Source organism: Osmerus eperlanus, chromosome 18 (assembly GCF_963692335.1).
Source record: "Osmerus eperlanus chromosome 18, fOsmEpe2.1, whole genome shotgun sequence".
NCBI lineage: Eukaryota > Metazoa > Chordata > Actinopteri > Osmeriformes > Osmeridae > Osmerus > Osmerus eperlanus.
In genome coordinates this window covers 11,576,600-11,593,608 of record NC_085035.1, presented here as the reverse complement: position 1 = coordinate 11,593,608, position 17,009 = coordinate 11,576,600, and the positions used below count along the sequence as shown (strand labels likewise).

The following is a 17,009-nucleotide window of genomic DNA, read 5'->3' as shown; positions in this document are numbered from 1 at the left end:
TAAATATTTTTACAGCAGCTAGTATGTGTCTCATGTGTGACAAATCTTCTATCTCCGGCACATAATTATTGTAATTATTTGGAGTTAAAAGTAGTTAAATGTAGAACAGACGGTTAGGCTTTTTTGTAAATACAAAGATCAATGGAAAGACTCATTAGGCTACGTTTTGGTTCAAGGACTTGACTATTTGACAACTTGCTTGCAAAGTAACCAATGATGGGTGGGGAATATGAATTTGTTAGCGCTGCGTCAGCATCCGCAGTACAGTAACAGCTCCACATCAAGCACCCGTACAGCTGCCTCGAAAGATCTGACATTGAATCAAGGGTAAGATTTAATGTGGCGTGTAAAGAATACATTTACATGTAAACGTATGATATCGAGCAAATGTATTTTAGTGTCAAAAGGTATAAGTCAACGATTTAGTTCTACTGCATTGCACCTCATCGTTCATCGGATGCCAACCGTAATTAGCCTTGTTAGCTCGCTATCATGCTACTTCATAAGCTAACCAACAGTAAACAACAGCTCACACGCACGGTAAGAGCTTACCAATGAGAAATTAACAATTAGCTACGGCATGCGTTTGTACTTTTTGGTTTGTTGGCAACTACAATACTGTATTATTTATCTAGCCACCATCAGCGCAGCGGTGACCGGATATAAAACCTGGGGTGGCTCAGCAGCTTATTTCTTAGACTAGCTTAAAGGCAGGGTAGGCAATGTTGTTGAGAAACACTTTTTGTCATATTTTCCAAAAGTAACTTCACGTCTTGATAGCAACCAATACATCTAAAGGTTTTACGGTAATATGAAATCATTCCGACATCTGTGGGCTTCGCAATACTGTAATAAACACGACCAATCATTAAGGGGTACCCTGACTATTGATTGTATGGACTACCTGTTTGTCTACCTACCTACCTGCGTGCACTCTGCCCCTCCATTCAATGCTCGTTACTGTAGTTTTGTGGGAGTGGCTTTGAAGGGAGGAGGTGGGATATTTTGGTTTGAATTGTGTAAAAAATAAGTTAATAGCTAGTTTCGCCCAACTTGCCTACCCTGCCTTTAAAGATTGGTGAGGCCTTATCAAGTGACTTTGATATGTCTAACACTAGGACAGCTGTCAATGTAAAAAGAGGTAGCATGTTAGCCCAGCTATTTCGCAAAGTCTATTGAAAGACGGTTAAAATGGTGTTGCCTGAGTGACAATTGTGGCAACTTCATGAACGTGTCACATTAGCACGAAAAGTACAAAAATTAAAAATAACAGTTAGGCTACAGCAGATGTGTATTTTACAGTACAGTAGGGCTGTCCCCGACTAAGATTTTCTTTGGTCCACCAAGACTCGACTAAAACGTCTGAAAATCGACTAATTGAAATTTGAAACGCTTTAAAAAAACAAACAAAAAAACGTACAAACATTTTCCCGATCTAACTCAATGGCTGCTGGACATTGCAGATTCAGCCGCTAATAGCCTACTAATAATAAGACTCGTATCACCAGTCCTGTTGTAACCGAATGTCGATGGTATTTAGTATCTCTTACAATGTACTACAAATTACAAATAATGTTAGTTTAACATGCAAATCATCAGAGCGTGCTTATCACTGCCTGAAAACTTGCAGCATGTGAACTTATGTATAAGCTGAGTGGGGAAAGGTGCAACAGAGAAAGATTTTGTTGTCTTGGCCGGAGAAGATAATGTCATTCGATTTGGATGTGATTCTTATAATAGGCATATTAATTTTTCAACCCAGTGCGTTAGCATGAGCGAAGTAGGGCTAGGCCAACTTACGTTTTTCTGGTGGTAGGCTACATCATATTCGACGTTGAACTATGAAAAATAAACTGTTGGCAGAGTTTGCATTCAACGTTTTTCGAGTCACCCGGTACTTTGTAAATGTAAATGTACTTTAATGAAATGCTGCCATACCAGATTTCTTTGCCATTTTGACTAATAACACCGACAAAGTAGGCTATGGCAGAGTTTGTAGTTCGGCAGCCAATTGTGCTCGTGCCGTGTGCAAAATACCAAACCAAAACAAAGCGCAGATTAACGAAATGGAAAACAGTAACACCTTTTCTTTCTTTTATATTTTTAGAGTTCCCTTATTTGTCTTAAGTAATGTAATCTACAATTTCTGTAGAATATTTCGTTAATTCAGCAATGATGACACAAGCGGGAATCAGATCTCACACTGCCATATGGCAGCTCAAATAAAAAATCTTAGTCAACCAAGAGCATGACCAGAAAATCGACTAGTCGACTGAGTGGGGACAGCCCTACAGTACAGGTATATGTTTGTGCTTTGGATATATTTACATTACCAGCAACAGTGCATTGTGGTCTTTCTAATGGACTTTCTAAAAAGCTGCTTATGTAGACTGAGCATAACTAACATTATATTCATTAACGTCTCTCTTGTCTTCCCAGAAGTGGTGACCAGCACGATGGCGGTCATGTGTCCATCTCTGGACCCAGATGTGATGAGGGAGGTTCTGGAGTGCCCCATCTGCCTGGAGACCTACAACCAGGATAAGATGAGGCCCAAGTTGCTGCAATGTGGTCACACCGTCTGCCGACAGTGCCTGGAGAAGCTGCTGGCCAGCACCATTAATGGTGTCCGCTGTCCCTTCTGCAGCAAAGTGTCCCGTATGAGCAGCATCTCCCAGCTGGCGGACAATCTCACTGTACTAAAGATCTTGGACTGCACCAGTTCTTCCAAAACCGCCGTTGCCCTGATGTGCAAGACCTGCCATAACCGCCTCCCCCGCCACTACTGCTGCGACTGTGGCACGGTGCTCTGTGACCTTTGTAAAGGGGAGGGTCACCAGCAGCAGGGCCACTCCGTCCAGCCAATCAAAGCAGCTGCCGAGCAGCTGCGAAAAGAGCTGGGTGGAAAGCTTGCTGCTCTTTGCGAAGCCATGGGCCACATACAGAAGAAAAAGACATTCATCAACACTGTGGCCAAGTCACTTACTTTCAAGTACTTGTCAGTACAGCAGGACTATACCAAGGCTGAATTGCGTCTCCAAGAGGAACTGGGGCGTTCGCGCCGAGCCTTTTCCTCATCCATAGCAGAAGTGGAGAAGTTGAATGGACAAATCTTGGAGGAGCAGACCTACCTGCTGAACATCGCTGAGGTGCAAGTGGTGTCCCGCTCTGACTACCTGACAATGCGAGTGAAGCAGAGTGACATTGCCTTGCTGGCGGAGGACGGAGGGGGCAATGATGAAGAAGAGCTGGATCTGGGAAGCAGCCTGAATGTTCTCCTCAAGCTCCAGGAACCCAAGCTGGAGAAGACGGAGCATACCAAAGCTCTAGAGGTAGGCCAGCTCACCACCAAACCGTGCACTGTCAACACTGATGAGGACAGTAGCTTTGAGCTCGGAGATGGAGCGGTGGGTGGCATCATGGTAACAGAAGGAGCTACAGGGATGTCTGAGCTTCCTCTGGATCTCTACAGAGACATAAACATGATAACTGCTATAGAGGAGGCTGTCTGCGCCTCGCCCGGTAGTTTCAAGTCCAAGTCTATGGATGGTGGGGAGGCATTGCCTGTAGGGAGTGGGCCAGGTACCCCAGCTCAGCTTTGCCAGTTTGTGAAGAAAATGGGCTGCAAAGGCAACCTACCAGGAATGTTTAACCTGCCTGTCAGCATCTGTGTTACGCCGCAGGGTGAGGTCCTGGTGGCTGACCGCGGCAATTACCGCATACAGATTTTCAATCGCAAGGGCTTCCAGAGGGAGATCCGACGCAACCCCAGTAGCATTGACAATTTTGTCCTCAGCTTTTTGGGCGCTGACCTGCCTAACCTCATCCCCCTGTCTATTGCCATCACTGCCCAAGGTTTAATTGGCGTCACTGACAACTACGATAACTCTGTCAAGGTGTATACCACAGATGGTCACTGCGTGGCATGCCACAAGAACCAGCTCATCAAGCCATGGGGCATTGCTGCCATGCCATCGGGCCAGTTTGTTGTGTCTGACGTGGAGGGTGGCAAGTTGTGGTGCCTGGCGGTGGACCGCAACGTGGGCGTGGTCAACTACAATCGCCTCTGTTCAGCTGTACGGCCCAAGTTTGTGACTTGCGACGCAGCGGGCACTGTGTACTTTACCCAAGGCCTGGGCCTGAATATTGAGAACCGCCACAATGAGCATCACCTGGAGGGTGGCTTCTCCATAGGCTCAGTGGGCATGGATGGGCAGCTTGGCAAGCAGCTTAGCCACTTTTTCTCAGAGACAGAGGACTTCCGATGTATCACAGGCATGTGTGTTGACATCAATGGGGACCTACTGGTCACAGACAGCGGTAGGAAAGAGATCCTACAATTCCCAAAAGAGGGTGGCTTCAACATCCTTATTCAGGAGGGCTTGACCTGCCCCGTGGGGGTGGCCATCACCCAGAAAGGACAGCTGCTAGTGTTAGACTGCTGGGATCACTGTGTGAAAGTCTATACATATTTGCAGAGGCGACACTCCTCGGCATGTTAGGGGCTGAGACCAATCCACAAGTGTATGTGTTTGTGAGAGAGAGATGAATGCATGTAAAGTGAATTACCTGTTTATATGTCACTGTCATCATATCAGGAACTCCACTCCGATTCATTGTTAACGGGTCATAAAATTAAAAGCATGTGTATTTTGGTCACTGATCACTTGTGTCAGTTGGACTGAAAGGGGAGGACACTGAAACTGAGCTTGCGCCTGTTGACTATGGATAACAGCAATATAACACTTCCTGCATTGTTACTTAAAAATGGTAATCAACATGTGAAAATGTAGCCTAGGTATATATATTAACGGCTGTACTGTGTTTTTCCACAGGGGACCACAATTTTAACTGTAAACAATTGCACCAAAATGAATATTTACTGGAATTCAGTATCTACTGCTAAGGAAAGAAGCTGATTTTTGATCTCTGACTTAAATTGCAACATCTTCCCATAAAAGTTATGTATGTAACAGAACGTTTTATCAGAATCAAACTAGTGTTAACAAAGTGAGGGGAAATTGGACCTGAGGCCTGTTCATTAAGCAAGTTTACCAAATAAGATTTTCAAAACATTTTTGCAATGGCTTATGTCAGTTAGTCTGACTCATTTGCAGTTTTGCAAATGATTTGGTTCCATAAAGCCAGTTAAATTTAGTTCAAGCTCAGTTACTATGGCAACTTATGCTGCAAAACTAACTTGGTCCATGACAGACTTTTATTAACATATTTACTTTATCAACCAGCATCAGTCCAAAAAGTTACATTTACAGAAATTCTACTTAATACCAAGGCTTTGAACTGCTTCAAGGAGCAAAAAGGAAACTAGAAACTTATGGTAACCAGTAAATAAAGAAATGTTTTTGTTCTTTTATGTAGTAAAACACCTTTAAATATGTTCTGCTTGCCATAACTTTGGTACAGATTTCATCTCCTGTCTTCCTCTGAACATAAATCACATATTTGGATAACGGGCTTAAATTTATAAACTTAACGACAACAGGCAATGATACAGTGTGGTGTGGTCTCTCTAACCCTCAGCAACCAGGAGGCTAATATTATTCTATGTTGGTGTAGTGTAGCCGGTGTGTGGTGAAACTCACTCCTCAAGTATGTAACAGGCCACCCGCGTCAACGAATTGCTAGCTTTTCGTTGGCGTAGTTGGTAGTGGTTGCGCTTGGAAGTCGAGAGGTGGCAGGTTCGACTCCCGGTGGGAGTGAACATTGGCCGGTATGCCTCTGACAGAGCTTGCAAGACCACATCTGTTACAGTAGCCCGGGTGGTAAGCCTTAGAATATACAGGTTCTGTTTACTTAACCCTCGTGCTGCCTTCGGGTCACATGACCCAAAGGTTCATAACGAACCATCGTTGTGTTTACCCAATTTTACCCAATACAAAAACAAATAAAAATAATTTTCTTTTAACCTTCGCAATGTGGGGGGTCTGAGACAGCCCAACGGTTAAAAGAAAATGCTTCACTTTGTTTTTGTATGCGGTAAAGTTGTCGCAATACGACGGTGGGTCACAATGACTGATGGGTCAGAACGACCCGAAGATAACACAAGGGTTAAAAAAACACATTAAACTGAAATCACATTAAACTGTATTATATTACATAAGTATTTAATATAAAATTGTAGTTCATAGTGTTATAATATAAATAAATGTTCATCAGTAATAAATAAGATATATAGTTCCTAACGTATTATTCATTGGATATGTTTATTTGGTCACCCTAGTTGTCAATCAGGGTTTACCTGTGTAATTGGTTAAGGGGAGGGACCACAAACAGAGTGAAGGAGATCAGTACACAGTGGAGTGGAAAAAAGAGAGACGAAAAAAGTTGAGAGATAGAGACACGGAAAATTGGTGGACGATTGTAACTTTACTGATTAGTAGTGTAACATCAACGATTTTTTGTGGGAATTCATTTGTTACTGGGTTATATGTAGAAACTGAGCAGAGGGTCGAGGGTGTTGTATGGTACCCCAACCATTAGTTTCTGTTGGCTTTTGTAACATGCTGACTAGCGGCTGAAGGCCGAAATATGCTTCTGCGTCTCCGTTTACGGATGGGCGGGCGCACGGATACGCACGGATACGGACGGATAGACTTTGTTTATGGTTCTCCATAGGCTGTGGGTGCTGAAAACAATTCACCTCCCGAAGAGTAGGTGGCGCAACGTTTTTTTGTAAATCGTCGTGGAGTGTTTATTTACTTAGGTTATCGAGAAGTCGTTAGCCGTTTCATCAATAAAACACGCACATTTTCAGCAACTACACTGCCCATTTCTCGTCACATTTTAATTCAGATGCTGATTTACATGTACTGTTTAGCTGAAATATGAATTGTGAAAACTTAAAGCAATGGCGGTCAAAGGATTCTGTTCGTCCTGTTTATCACGGCAACCCCGCCCCTGACGCAAGCGGTTTTTAATACTGACCAATCACAGCCAAGGGGGTCTCCGTAGCTCTCCGTCGCTCTCTGAAATTAAGGCTGAAATATGCTTCTGCGTCTCCGTTTACGGATGGGCGGGCGCACGGATACGCACGGATACGGACGGATAGACTTCGTTTATGGTTCTCCGTAGGCTGTGGGTGCTGAAAACAATTCACCGCCAGAAGAGTAGGTGGCGCAACGGTTTTTTGTAAGTCGTCGTGGAGTGTTTATTTACCTAGGTTATCGAGAAGTCGGAGCAAATTTAGAAATTAGCCGTTTCATCAATAAAATAAGCACATTTTCAGCAACTACACTGCCCATTTCTCGTCACATTTTAATTCAGATACTGATTTACATGTACTGTTTAGCTGAAATATGAATTGTAAACTTACAGCAATGGCGGTCAAAGGATTCTGTTCCGTCTTGTTGGTCACGGCAACCCCCTGACGCAAGCGGTTCTTAAAGGCCGATTTATACTTCTCCGTTTTTACGGAGACGGACACAGGGAACGCCCTCTCCGACGAGGAATTCCCTCTCCGTGCCCTCTCCGAGCCCCTCGGAGAGCTCTACGTGCACCTCCTGATTTTCCTGACTATCCGTCTGTCCGTCCGTCATTTTACGGATACCCCTTGGCTGTGATTGGTCTGTATTAAGAAGTATAATTTGGCCTTAATACGGACCAATCACAGCCAAGGGGTATCCGTAAAATGACGGACGGAAGCATAGTCAGGAAAATCAGGAGGTGCACGTAGAGCTCTCCGAGAGGCTCGGAGAGGGCGTTCCTTGACGGAGAGGGCGTTCCCTGTCTCCGTAAAAACGCAGAAGTATAAATTGGCCTTTAGCCTGTCGCTAGCTCATCCGTTTGTGGCCTACGTCCGGATTCCGACCTGGAGCAGGGTTGGTTGGCGCTCGCTCACTGCCGGAGATCCGGACTGCGGCTGCATGAAACGACCAGCGAGAGTAGCCTCTTGCAATCGGGGAGGGGTTAAAAACGCCTCCTTAAAGATCCTGTAAAGTGGACCTGGAAACAAGTTTGCCACACCACAGAATAATGTGTTATTAACTACACATCCAAATTCGAATGAAAAAATAACACCGACAAGTATGTTAAATTAGGGTTTGAAATTGTGAAAAAATCAGCAGTCTTCTCTGCTTGAGACTGGGGGGGCGTGTCTAGTCGCTGCCTAGTGCCTACCTCCGACCCAGATAATGGATGCTATGTCAAGCCGAACAAAACCGTATAGAATTAGAATTTATTTGTTCAACGAGTGAAACATACAGATGCATATAAATAAAATGTTCCCCTGAGCTGTAACAGTAAAAATGGACACCAGAGACAGCAGACAGTGAGCTCTCCAACTAGGCTACTTCTAACACATTAGCTACCATTTCACCAAAATACGGTCATTCTAAACCGAGTAGCCTAATATCAACTTAGCGGTTTGCACTAACTCATAGCAGAGATACCTCTGGAAAAGATATCTAGTATAATTATAACAAGCACACAGAACTGAGTGATGAACTGCTGGCGGCGGTGTATGGTCCAGGTGCGACCGGAGGATGAACGGCCGGAGGGGCGATGCTGGATACGGCTCAGCCGTGTGTTGGTGAACCCTGTCTGTCTCTGGTCCATGTTAAAACTGTCCGCCGTGAAATGCCGAGTAAACACACTCAATGATAGGCTACATCTGCTACTGCTATTACTATCCCAACTATAATTTCAGCTGTTAACCCTTGTGTTATCTTCGGGTCATTCTGACCCATCAGTCATTGTGACCCACTGTCGTATTGCGACAAATTTACCTCATACAAAAACAAAGTGAAGCATTTTCTTTTAACTGTCTGGCTGTCTCAGACCCCCCACATTGCAATGGTTAAAAGAAAATTATTTGTATTTGTTTTTGTATTGGGTGAAATTGGGTAAACACAACGATGGTTCGTTGTGAACCTTTGGGTCATGTGACCCGAAGGCAGCACGAGGGTTAAGACTATAATATTATTTTTATGACTAGCTAGCCTAGGCCTACTTCTTCTGTTTAACAGTTCAGCTTTCAGATTCTCCCGCATTGTATTTCAGCTCTTAGCATTGTGCATTGTTAGATGATGCAGTTCAGTTTCCAAACTGCCTCTTTTGTATGACACACATTTTTGAAATTCATTTCAGCTTGTGGGTATTTTCTCATTTCTGTATTTTCTGCAATTAAAAAAAATTAATTTCAGATTTCAGCATTCCATCGCATTTTCTGCAGGAAATGCATTTTCTAGTTTATCTTCTATTTCTTCCGTGGCACCTTTCAGCGCCTTCAAATCTTCAGCTATTAACCCTCGTGCTGCCTTCGGGTCACATGACCCAAAGGTTCATAACGAACCATCGTTGTGTTTACCCAATTTTACCCAATACAAAAACAAATAAAAATAATTTTCTTTTAACCTTCGCAATGTGGGGGGTCTGAGACAGCCCAACGGTTAAAAGAAAATGCTTCACTTTGTTTTTGTATGCGGTAAGTTGTCGCAATACGACGGTGGGTCACAATGACTGATGGGTCAGAATGACCCGAAGATAACACAAGGGTTAAAACCGTTCATCTATCAAAAAATTCAGCAGTTTCAGGCCATGGGTGCTGTGACTTTTCAGCTCTGTACCTCTTATGCTTGAATTAATATAAATCAATATTCATAATATTTTTAACATGGGTTTCCAATGGAGTTTTCTTTCAAATCCTCTCAAACTTCTTTAACCCTTGTGTTATCTTCGGGTCATTCTGACCCATAAGTCATTGTGACCCACCGTCGTATTGCGACAACTTTACCGCATACAAAAACAAAGTGAAGCATTTTCTTTTAACCGTGGGCTGTCTCAGACCCCCCACATTGCAAAGGTTAAAAGAAAATTATTTTTATTTGTTTTTGTATTGGGTGAAATTGGGTAAACACAACGATGGTTCGTTATGAACCTTTGGGTCATGTGACCCGAAGGCAGCACAAGGGTTAAACTTCTTCAATTTCCAAATCCTTCTTCTTCCTCAATCTTTCAGCTAGAGCAACCATTTAAACTTTAAAATGTTGACAAAACCCTAAACTATTTTTAAATTATTCAGCTTTTTGATATCTATTCATATTTTTTTCAATACTGATTACACACTGATTATGTTTCATGACTTTTTCAAACCGTTTCTGAGATTTACATGGGTGTGTACGTGAAAGCCCAGAGTGCAGACTGAAATGCTTAGAGTGGAGTGGAGCTTCGGATGTCGTTGAAAAAATATTTATAGTTTGCCAGCATTGCCACAATTTTCGCTCTTCATGCTTCGTTTTTGGATCAATAGATAGCTAATTTGGTGCTGGTCGTAGACAGTTGTTTGTGGAATCCAACAGATTTACACATTTGTTCAGAGCCCCACGAAAGCGAGACAAAGTCCAACTCTCGCCCCATAGAGACCAATGCAAATCTGGTGACAAATTCGTCAGAGAAAGCAAAAAGAACAAGATTTAAAAACTGCCGGTAGAGTCGTATTTCTGACCGCACAGACATATAAAGGACATGTCTGGTTTCGGCAGAGTCTTGGGTCTCGGAAAATATCCTTATTTTTTGGATTGGACGTATAGTTTTGCGTCTAGGTTAACTTGTTTGAGTTTTGGATTCTAGCTACATTTCTGTTATTCTCTGCCCTCAGCGCGTTAGCCATCATAGCTGCACCATCACCGTGGCAACCACACAATCACGCGCCACTCAGTCTCACACACAGGTGATTGGTATTAGTGGAGTCACAAGACGGAGCTATTCAGTCAACTCGTCTGCGCATCATTCCGTCCTGACGCCTTCTCTGGTGAGTAACTGTGAGCCGCTAACCGATAATGATTTAAATGATATAAATACAATATAACGTTTTAAAAAGGCGTTGAAGTTAGTTTGTAACTCGTACAGAGTTTATACATGAATGGAAGTGAAATATTTTCCCTGTATTGCATACGCTAACGCTTGCTTAACACTAGCATAGCAGCTGTTGTCACTTTAGCCAGCTAGCTAGCTAACCGGTTAGCGTGGCTAAAGTCAGTGCTAGCCGCTATGCTAGTGTTAGCTGAGCGTAACGTCATGCTATCATGTTCATAACCAACGTGGCGCGAATTTGTTGCGCTATTGTGAAAACGTAACATACAACATAACGCGTTTATAGGCTCATCTTGTCCTTACTATATGGTAGCTTCGGTGTTCACATAGAGCTCTTAGACCTGTGTACGAACCATAATTGTGTAAATTATAATGACGCTTTATGACTTATTTTAGAGTGTTGGTGGAGCTAACTAATAATTGATCGTGGCAGCTTTAATGTTGTGTCCCATGCTGTAGTTGCAGTATGTTTAAGTCCTTGACATGCAGTAACACATTGAAGGTATACAATTGAATGCTGTTGACAACACAGGATTACCTCAAAGTCACACTTAAATGTACATTTTACATGTGATAAATAAAGAACCTGAAAGTACTTAAAGTGAGCTATGAGGTTGGTTTTCTTAAGTGAACTGAAAATGTCTCTTTCTCCCTCTTCATCCCTCACCCTCCTCCTCCAGGCTGACTGAAGAGTAAGTTCACATACATTGTTATGGTTTATGCTAGAACTAAACTGATATTACATTGGTTTACAGTTTAGAATGCCTTCCCATCATAATCCGTCTTGACACAAATTATGTCCCTTACCTACTTAACAATAATCACCCAACCTTAAGTTCTAGAGTGAAATGGGATGTGATACACTGTTTTTTGGAGAAGAATGGAAATATAATGCATTTCTCTACTCACTTTTCCTGTTTCCTCTGTTTTTAACTACAGACCATCACTGCTGGTGACTCCTAGGTGACTTCACAGTAAGTTCACACATGAGTTAAAACTGAATGAAGTTTGTTAAAACGCATTGTGAAGTTGTTGTGAAACACTCCCAGCTGCGCTGCCTGTGTGAGTCTGTGGCTCTTTTCGAGATTCCTGTCCACGAATCCCCTTATTTCTTAACAAAAGCTTTCTATTCTGAAATATTTGCAGAACATTGAAGGAAAATGCAATGACTTTCACGGCTCTGTGAATTCAGAGAATCAGCTTTTAATTGTGGATTGTTAACATATTATGAATAAACACACACTTAAACTTTGAATGTATTTAAAATACACTTTTTAAAGTATTGTATAGTTGGTTCATAATTAAATGAACAGTGTGGTAATCATAAAAGTCGAACCCTGTAAAAGGAGAGCTGGCAGCAGAAACTCTGAGACATCTGAACCAGTCCCCTTAATGATACATTTAGAACCTGCCTTGTTTTTAATATAAATAAGTGAAGTATTACTTCTGGTAGACTGTTTTATATCCTAGTTATTTGAGCAAATTCTGCACTTTAGCTTTAAACGTTCCTTAAATTGATCTTCAAACTGCTGTCTAAAGTGTGTTGTGTCTTCCAGGTGTCCTGCTGTCCAGCATCTCTCCTCTATCACATTGGCTCTCTATCTCTCCTGTCACATCTACCGCTCTGTCTTTTGCACTCTGATGTTGGTAATCTTTGTCAAATGAATGGAACAAACTCTGGAGCCCTTTTTCTGAACTGAATTTTGGACTAAACCTTGGTCACAAGGACCTGTCTGTTGGCTTGACTTGGGTTACCGGTACCCAATCTATCTGATTTGAATAATCTGAGAGGCTCTCTTCTCTCACCCTCACTTCTTACCTCTCCTGTCTACAACTCATACACTTATCTATATAAAAAACTTGCTGTTTTTACAACTTAGACTAAGCATTTATGCTATTTCTGAGACTTTCCAACACAATTGGTTTGAACAAAACTGAAAAGTTAATTCAGAAACTGTAAAAGACAACACATAACATACACATTTTGTTGTAATTGACATGCTAAATTTCCAAATATATAATTTCTTATGAAAGTTCATCATTAAATTAACATAATTCAAGCTCTCTTGTTACTTTACATAAAAAGCAATTGTAGTAAAAGTCTATATTATAAAATAAGTTAATTTCCTGATCGTTGTTGCTTTGGAGATCTGCTATTCGTACCTAAAGTTTGGTTTGGTAGCAAATATCTTCACTCTAGAACTAACGTACATTATTTCAATCATTCACTGTATGTGTGTTTAGTTGATTTACTTTGTTCATACTGAAATAAAACAAAGCCATCTATAAGGAGGAAGTGGATTTATTGGGAGTTGCTGCCTTCTGTCTGCAGACCCGACGTTCTTCAGAAGCTTTCATCCATCATCACTTTGCCACGACAACTTTTCCTGATTTACAATATAAAACACTAGTATTATAAGTTACTCTCTGCTGGTAAGTGCAAACAGTTGAGGATCAGATCACTGCTGATATTAGATAACTGGTTGTGGATTGATGGAAAATATCTTCTTTAGTGTATTTAATTTATACAAAACAGATTGTGATATAAGTGTCTCGCTGTTATAAACAATTGGAAGCAACATAGTTTGTTCAGTTGTGTGTCAGTGTCAAACTTTAGTTTTTACATTGAGTACATAAAAAAATGTGTCCAGGTTTCTTTGAGAAATATCTTTTACATATTCAATATAATCTGTTCCTTTATTGAACCCCTTATTCACGTACACTGCCCAGAATAGACCCGATCACAGTATTTATAGAAGTGCTTTGTTAAAATTGTCATATACTGTAATAAGGGTTCTTTGATTTTGGTGTATATAAGCATTAATATAATATGTCTAAGGAATATATACTGTCACTGAATTTCACATTCCAAGCATTTGATTAACAAGAACTAAAATATATAAATACCATAGAGCACACACTTCACATTTATATCCACAGACCAAGCCTTCTAGAGCAACACTTGCTTGCATACTGAGAAGTCTATTTGGGTATAGTTTCAAAGCATTAAACCCTGAACTTTTCTGTGAGTTAATTTATCATTCTTGGTCAATAAAACCAGACACTGGTTTCATCTATTTTCACATCCTGCTTTGTTAATTTTAGTTAGTTAATTTTACCATTAATATTGTGTTTAATATCTTGGTTGTGTAGAATACAAGTAAAACAATACCATTTGTGGTTTTGAAACACAACAACAATGCCAAGGAAGAGTAAGAGATCAAAAGCTCAGAGCCTGCGCTGGAAGCTGTCCAATGAGAATCCCTGTGCAACAAGGACTGAAGGAGCAGAATGTGTTGGTCCTCAGAGCAGTGGAGAGGAAAAGATGTCTGCAGAGTCTCATGGTGGAAGTGTGACACAGGGAGGTCAAAGTGATGAGTCACGTGTACCACAGGTATCATATGCAGACGTAGTAAAGAGAGGACGTCACAGTGATGATTTATGTACAGCAGGACCTTCTAATGTCAAGCAGGTAAACCTAACAGTGCGTTCACACTGCAGCGGAGCGGGCGGCGCGCGGCGTCGGCTTCCAATTCATTTTCAATGAAACCAGGCGTTGACGCTCGCGTAGGGCATTGTGGGAAGGCGAGCGGAGCGGAGCGGAGCGTTGCAAGTTGGATTTTCTCAACTTTATGTAAATGAGGAGCGTGAAAACGCTAGCGTTGGCCAATCGGATTGGTTTCTTGTTTCTTGTAACGTAGCAACTGTTCGTCATGGTAAACATTTCTAGGTTTGACAATTTCAAGATGGAGGAGAAACTTTTCGTATGTGTCTGCACACCCAGTTCTGTTCAGAACAAAGTTACTAATGTGACGAGCCTGAATTTAAAGATTACATTAAACTAATAATGCATGGTGCATGGTTGCCGATGTCGTCATTGTTCCTAGTGTGTTTTTATAGCCTACTTTTAAATGTAGTCGTCACATTACGTGACTGTTCTGTGCCACTGCTAGCTCGCTAGCCCAGCCTACAAACGACTGGTTGAGTGACCGGTGGCGTAACATGTATTCTACTGTAATCTTGCACTAGTAAAATCTTGCACTTACATAAATGTTGTGTAAAAGTGGTATTTTGATCGATATTGTGAGTACATTAACCCAAATCTGCACGCTTGGCCATGACTACAACAGTGACCTTAGAGAACTACAACTCTGTATTAACTTGTCTAACACGCCCCCGAGCGTGGTGTACTGTGGGAAGGCAAGCGGTGCTGAGCTTTAAAAAACGCTGCAGTGTGAACGCACTGTAACAGTGCGTTCACACTGCAGCGGAGCGGGCGGCGCGTGGCGTCGGCTTCCAATTCATTTTCAATGAAACCAGGCGTTGACGCTCGCGTAGGGCATTGTGGGAAGGCGAGCGGAGCGGAGCGGAGCGGAGCGGAGCGGAGCGGAGCGGAGCGGAGCGGAGCGGAGCGGAGCGGAGCGGAGCGGAGCGGAGCGGAGCGGAGCGGAGCGGAGCGGAGCGGAGCGTTGCAAGTTGGATTTTCTCAACTTTATGTAAATGAGGAGCGTGAAAACGCTAGCGTTGGCCAATCGGATTGTTTTCTTGTTTCTTGTAACGTAGCAACCTTTGGTCATGATAAACATTTCTAGGTTTCACAATTTCAAGATGGAGGAGAAACTTTTCGTATGTGTCTGCACACCCAGTTCTGTTCAGAACAAAGTTACTAATGTGACGAGCCTATTTATAGCCTACTTTTAAATTCAGTCTCGTCACATTACGTGACTGTTCTGTGCCACTGCTAGCCCAGCCTACAAACGACTGGTTGAGTGACCGGTGGCGTAACATGTATTCTACTGTAATCTTGCACTAGTAAAATCTTGCACTTACATAAATGTTGTGTAAAAGTGGTATTTTGATCGATATTGTGAGTACATGAACCCAAATCTGCACGCTTGGCCATGACTACAACAGTGACCTTAGAGAACTACAACTCTGTATTAACTTGTCTAACACGCCCCCGAGCGTGGTGTACTGTGGGAAGGCAAGCGATGCAGAGCGCTAAAAAACGCTGCAGTGTGAACGCACTGTAACAGTGCGTTCACACTGCAGCGGAGCGGGCGGCGCGTGGCGTCGGCTTCCAATTCATTTTCAATGAAACCAGGCGTTGACGCTCGCGTAGGGCATTGTGGGAAGGCGAGCGGAGCGGAGCGTTGCAAGTTGGATTTTCTCAACTTTATGTAAATGAGGAGCGTGAAAACGCTAGCGTTGGCCAATCGGATTGGTTTCTTGTTTCTTGTAACGTAGCAACTGTTCGTCATGGTAAACATTTCTAGGTTTGACAATTTCAAGATGGAGGAGAAACTTTTCGTATGTGTCTGCACACCCAGTTCTGTTCAGAACAAAGTTACTAATGTGACTAGCCTGAATTTAAAGATTACATTAAACTAATAATGCATGGTGCATGGTTGCCGATGTCGTCATTGTTCCTAGTGTGTTTTTATAGCCTACTTTTAAATGTAGTCGTCACATTACGTGACTGTTCTGTGCCACTGCTAGCTCGCTAGCCCAGCCTACAAACGACTGGTTGAGTGACCGGTGGCGTAACATGTATTCTACTGTAATCTTGCACTAGTAAAATCTTGCACTTACATAAATGTTGTGTAAAAGTGGTATTTTGATCGATATTGTGAGTACATGAACCCAAATCTGCACGCTTGGCCATGACTACAACAGTGACCTTAGAGAACTACAACTCTGTATTAACTTGTCTAACACGCCCCCGAGCGTGGTGTACTGTGGGAAGGCAAGCGATGCAGAGCGTTAAAAAACGCTGAAGTGTGAACGCACTGTAACAGTGCGTTCACACTGCAGCGGAGCGGGCGGCGCGTGGCGTCGGCTTCCAATTAATTTTCAATGAAACCAGGCGTTGACGCTCGCGTAGGGCATTGTGGGAAGGCGAGCGGAGCGGAGCGTTGCAAGTTGGATTTTCTCAACTTTATGTAAATGAGGAGCGTGAAAACGCTAGCGTTGGCCAATCGGATTGTTTTCTTGTTTCTTGTAACGTAGCAACCTTTGGTCATGATAAACATTTCTAGGTTTCACAATTTCAAGATGGAGGAGAAACTTTTCGTATGTGTCTGCACACCCAGTTCTGTTCAGAACAAAGTTACTAATGTGACGAGCCTGAATTTAAAGATTACATTAAACTAATAATGCATGGTGCATGGTTGCCGATG

The 17,009-nt window shown here is 42.4% G+C and overlaps 1 protein-coding gene across 2 annotated transcripts; it reads left to right on the top strand.

The window, feature by feature from the left end:
- Positions 1-266: 266 nt before the first annotated feature.
- On the top strand, positions 267-4,664 carry trim32 (tripartite motif containing 32). Of its 2 annotated transcripts, none has more exons than XM_062484695.1 (2): positions 267-327; positions 2,443-4,664. In XM_062484695.1, the coding sequence occupies exon 2, from the start codon at positions 2,457-2,459 to the stop codon at positions 4,500-4,502; it is 2,046 nt and encodes a 681-aa protein (XP_062340679.1). In that variant the 5' UTR covers positions 267-327; positions 2,443-2,456; the 3' UTR covers positions 4,503-4,664. The 2 variants fall into 2 exon arrangements, with proteins under 2 accessions (XP_062340679.1, XP_062340678.1); XM_062484694.1 differs by having other exon boundaries at positions 2,440-4,664.
- Positions 4,665-17,009: the final 12,345 nt, after the last annotated feature.

Excerpts from the sequence above, each read along its gene's own strand:
- trim32 (XM_062484695.1), top strand. The coding sequence starts at position 2,457 with ATGGCGGTCATGTGTCCATCTCTGGACCCAGATGTGATGAGGGAGGTT.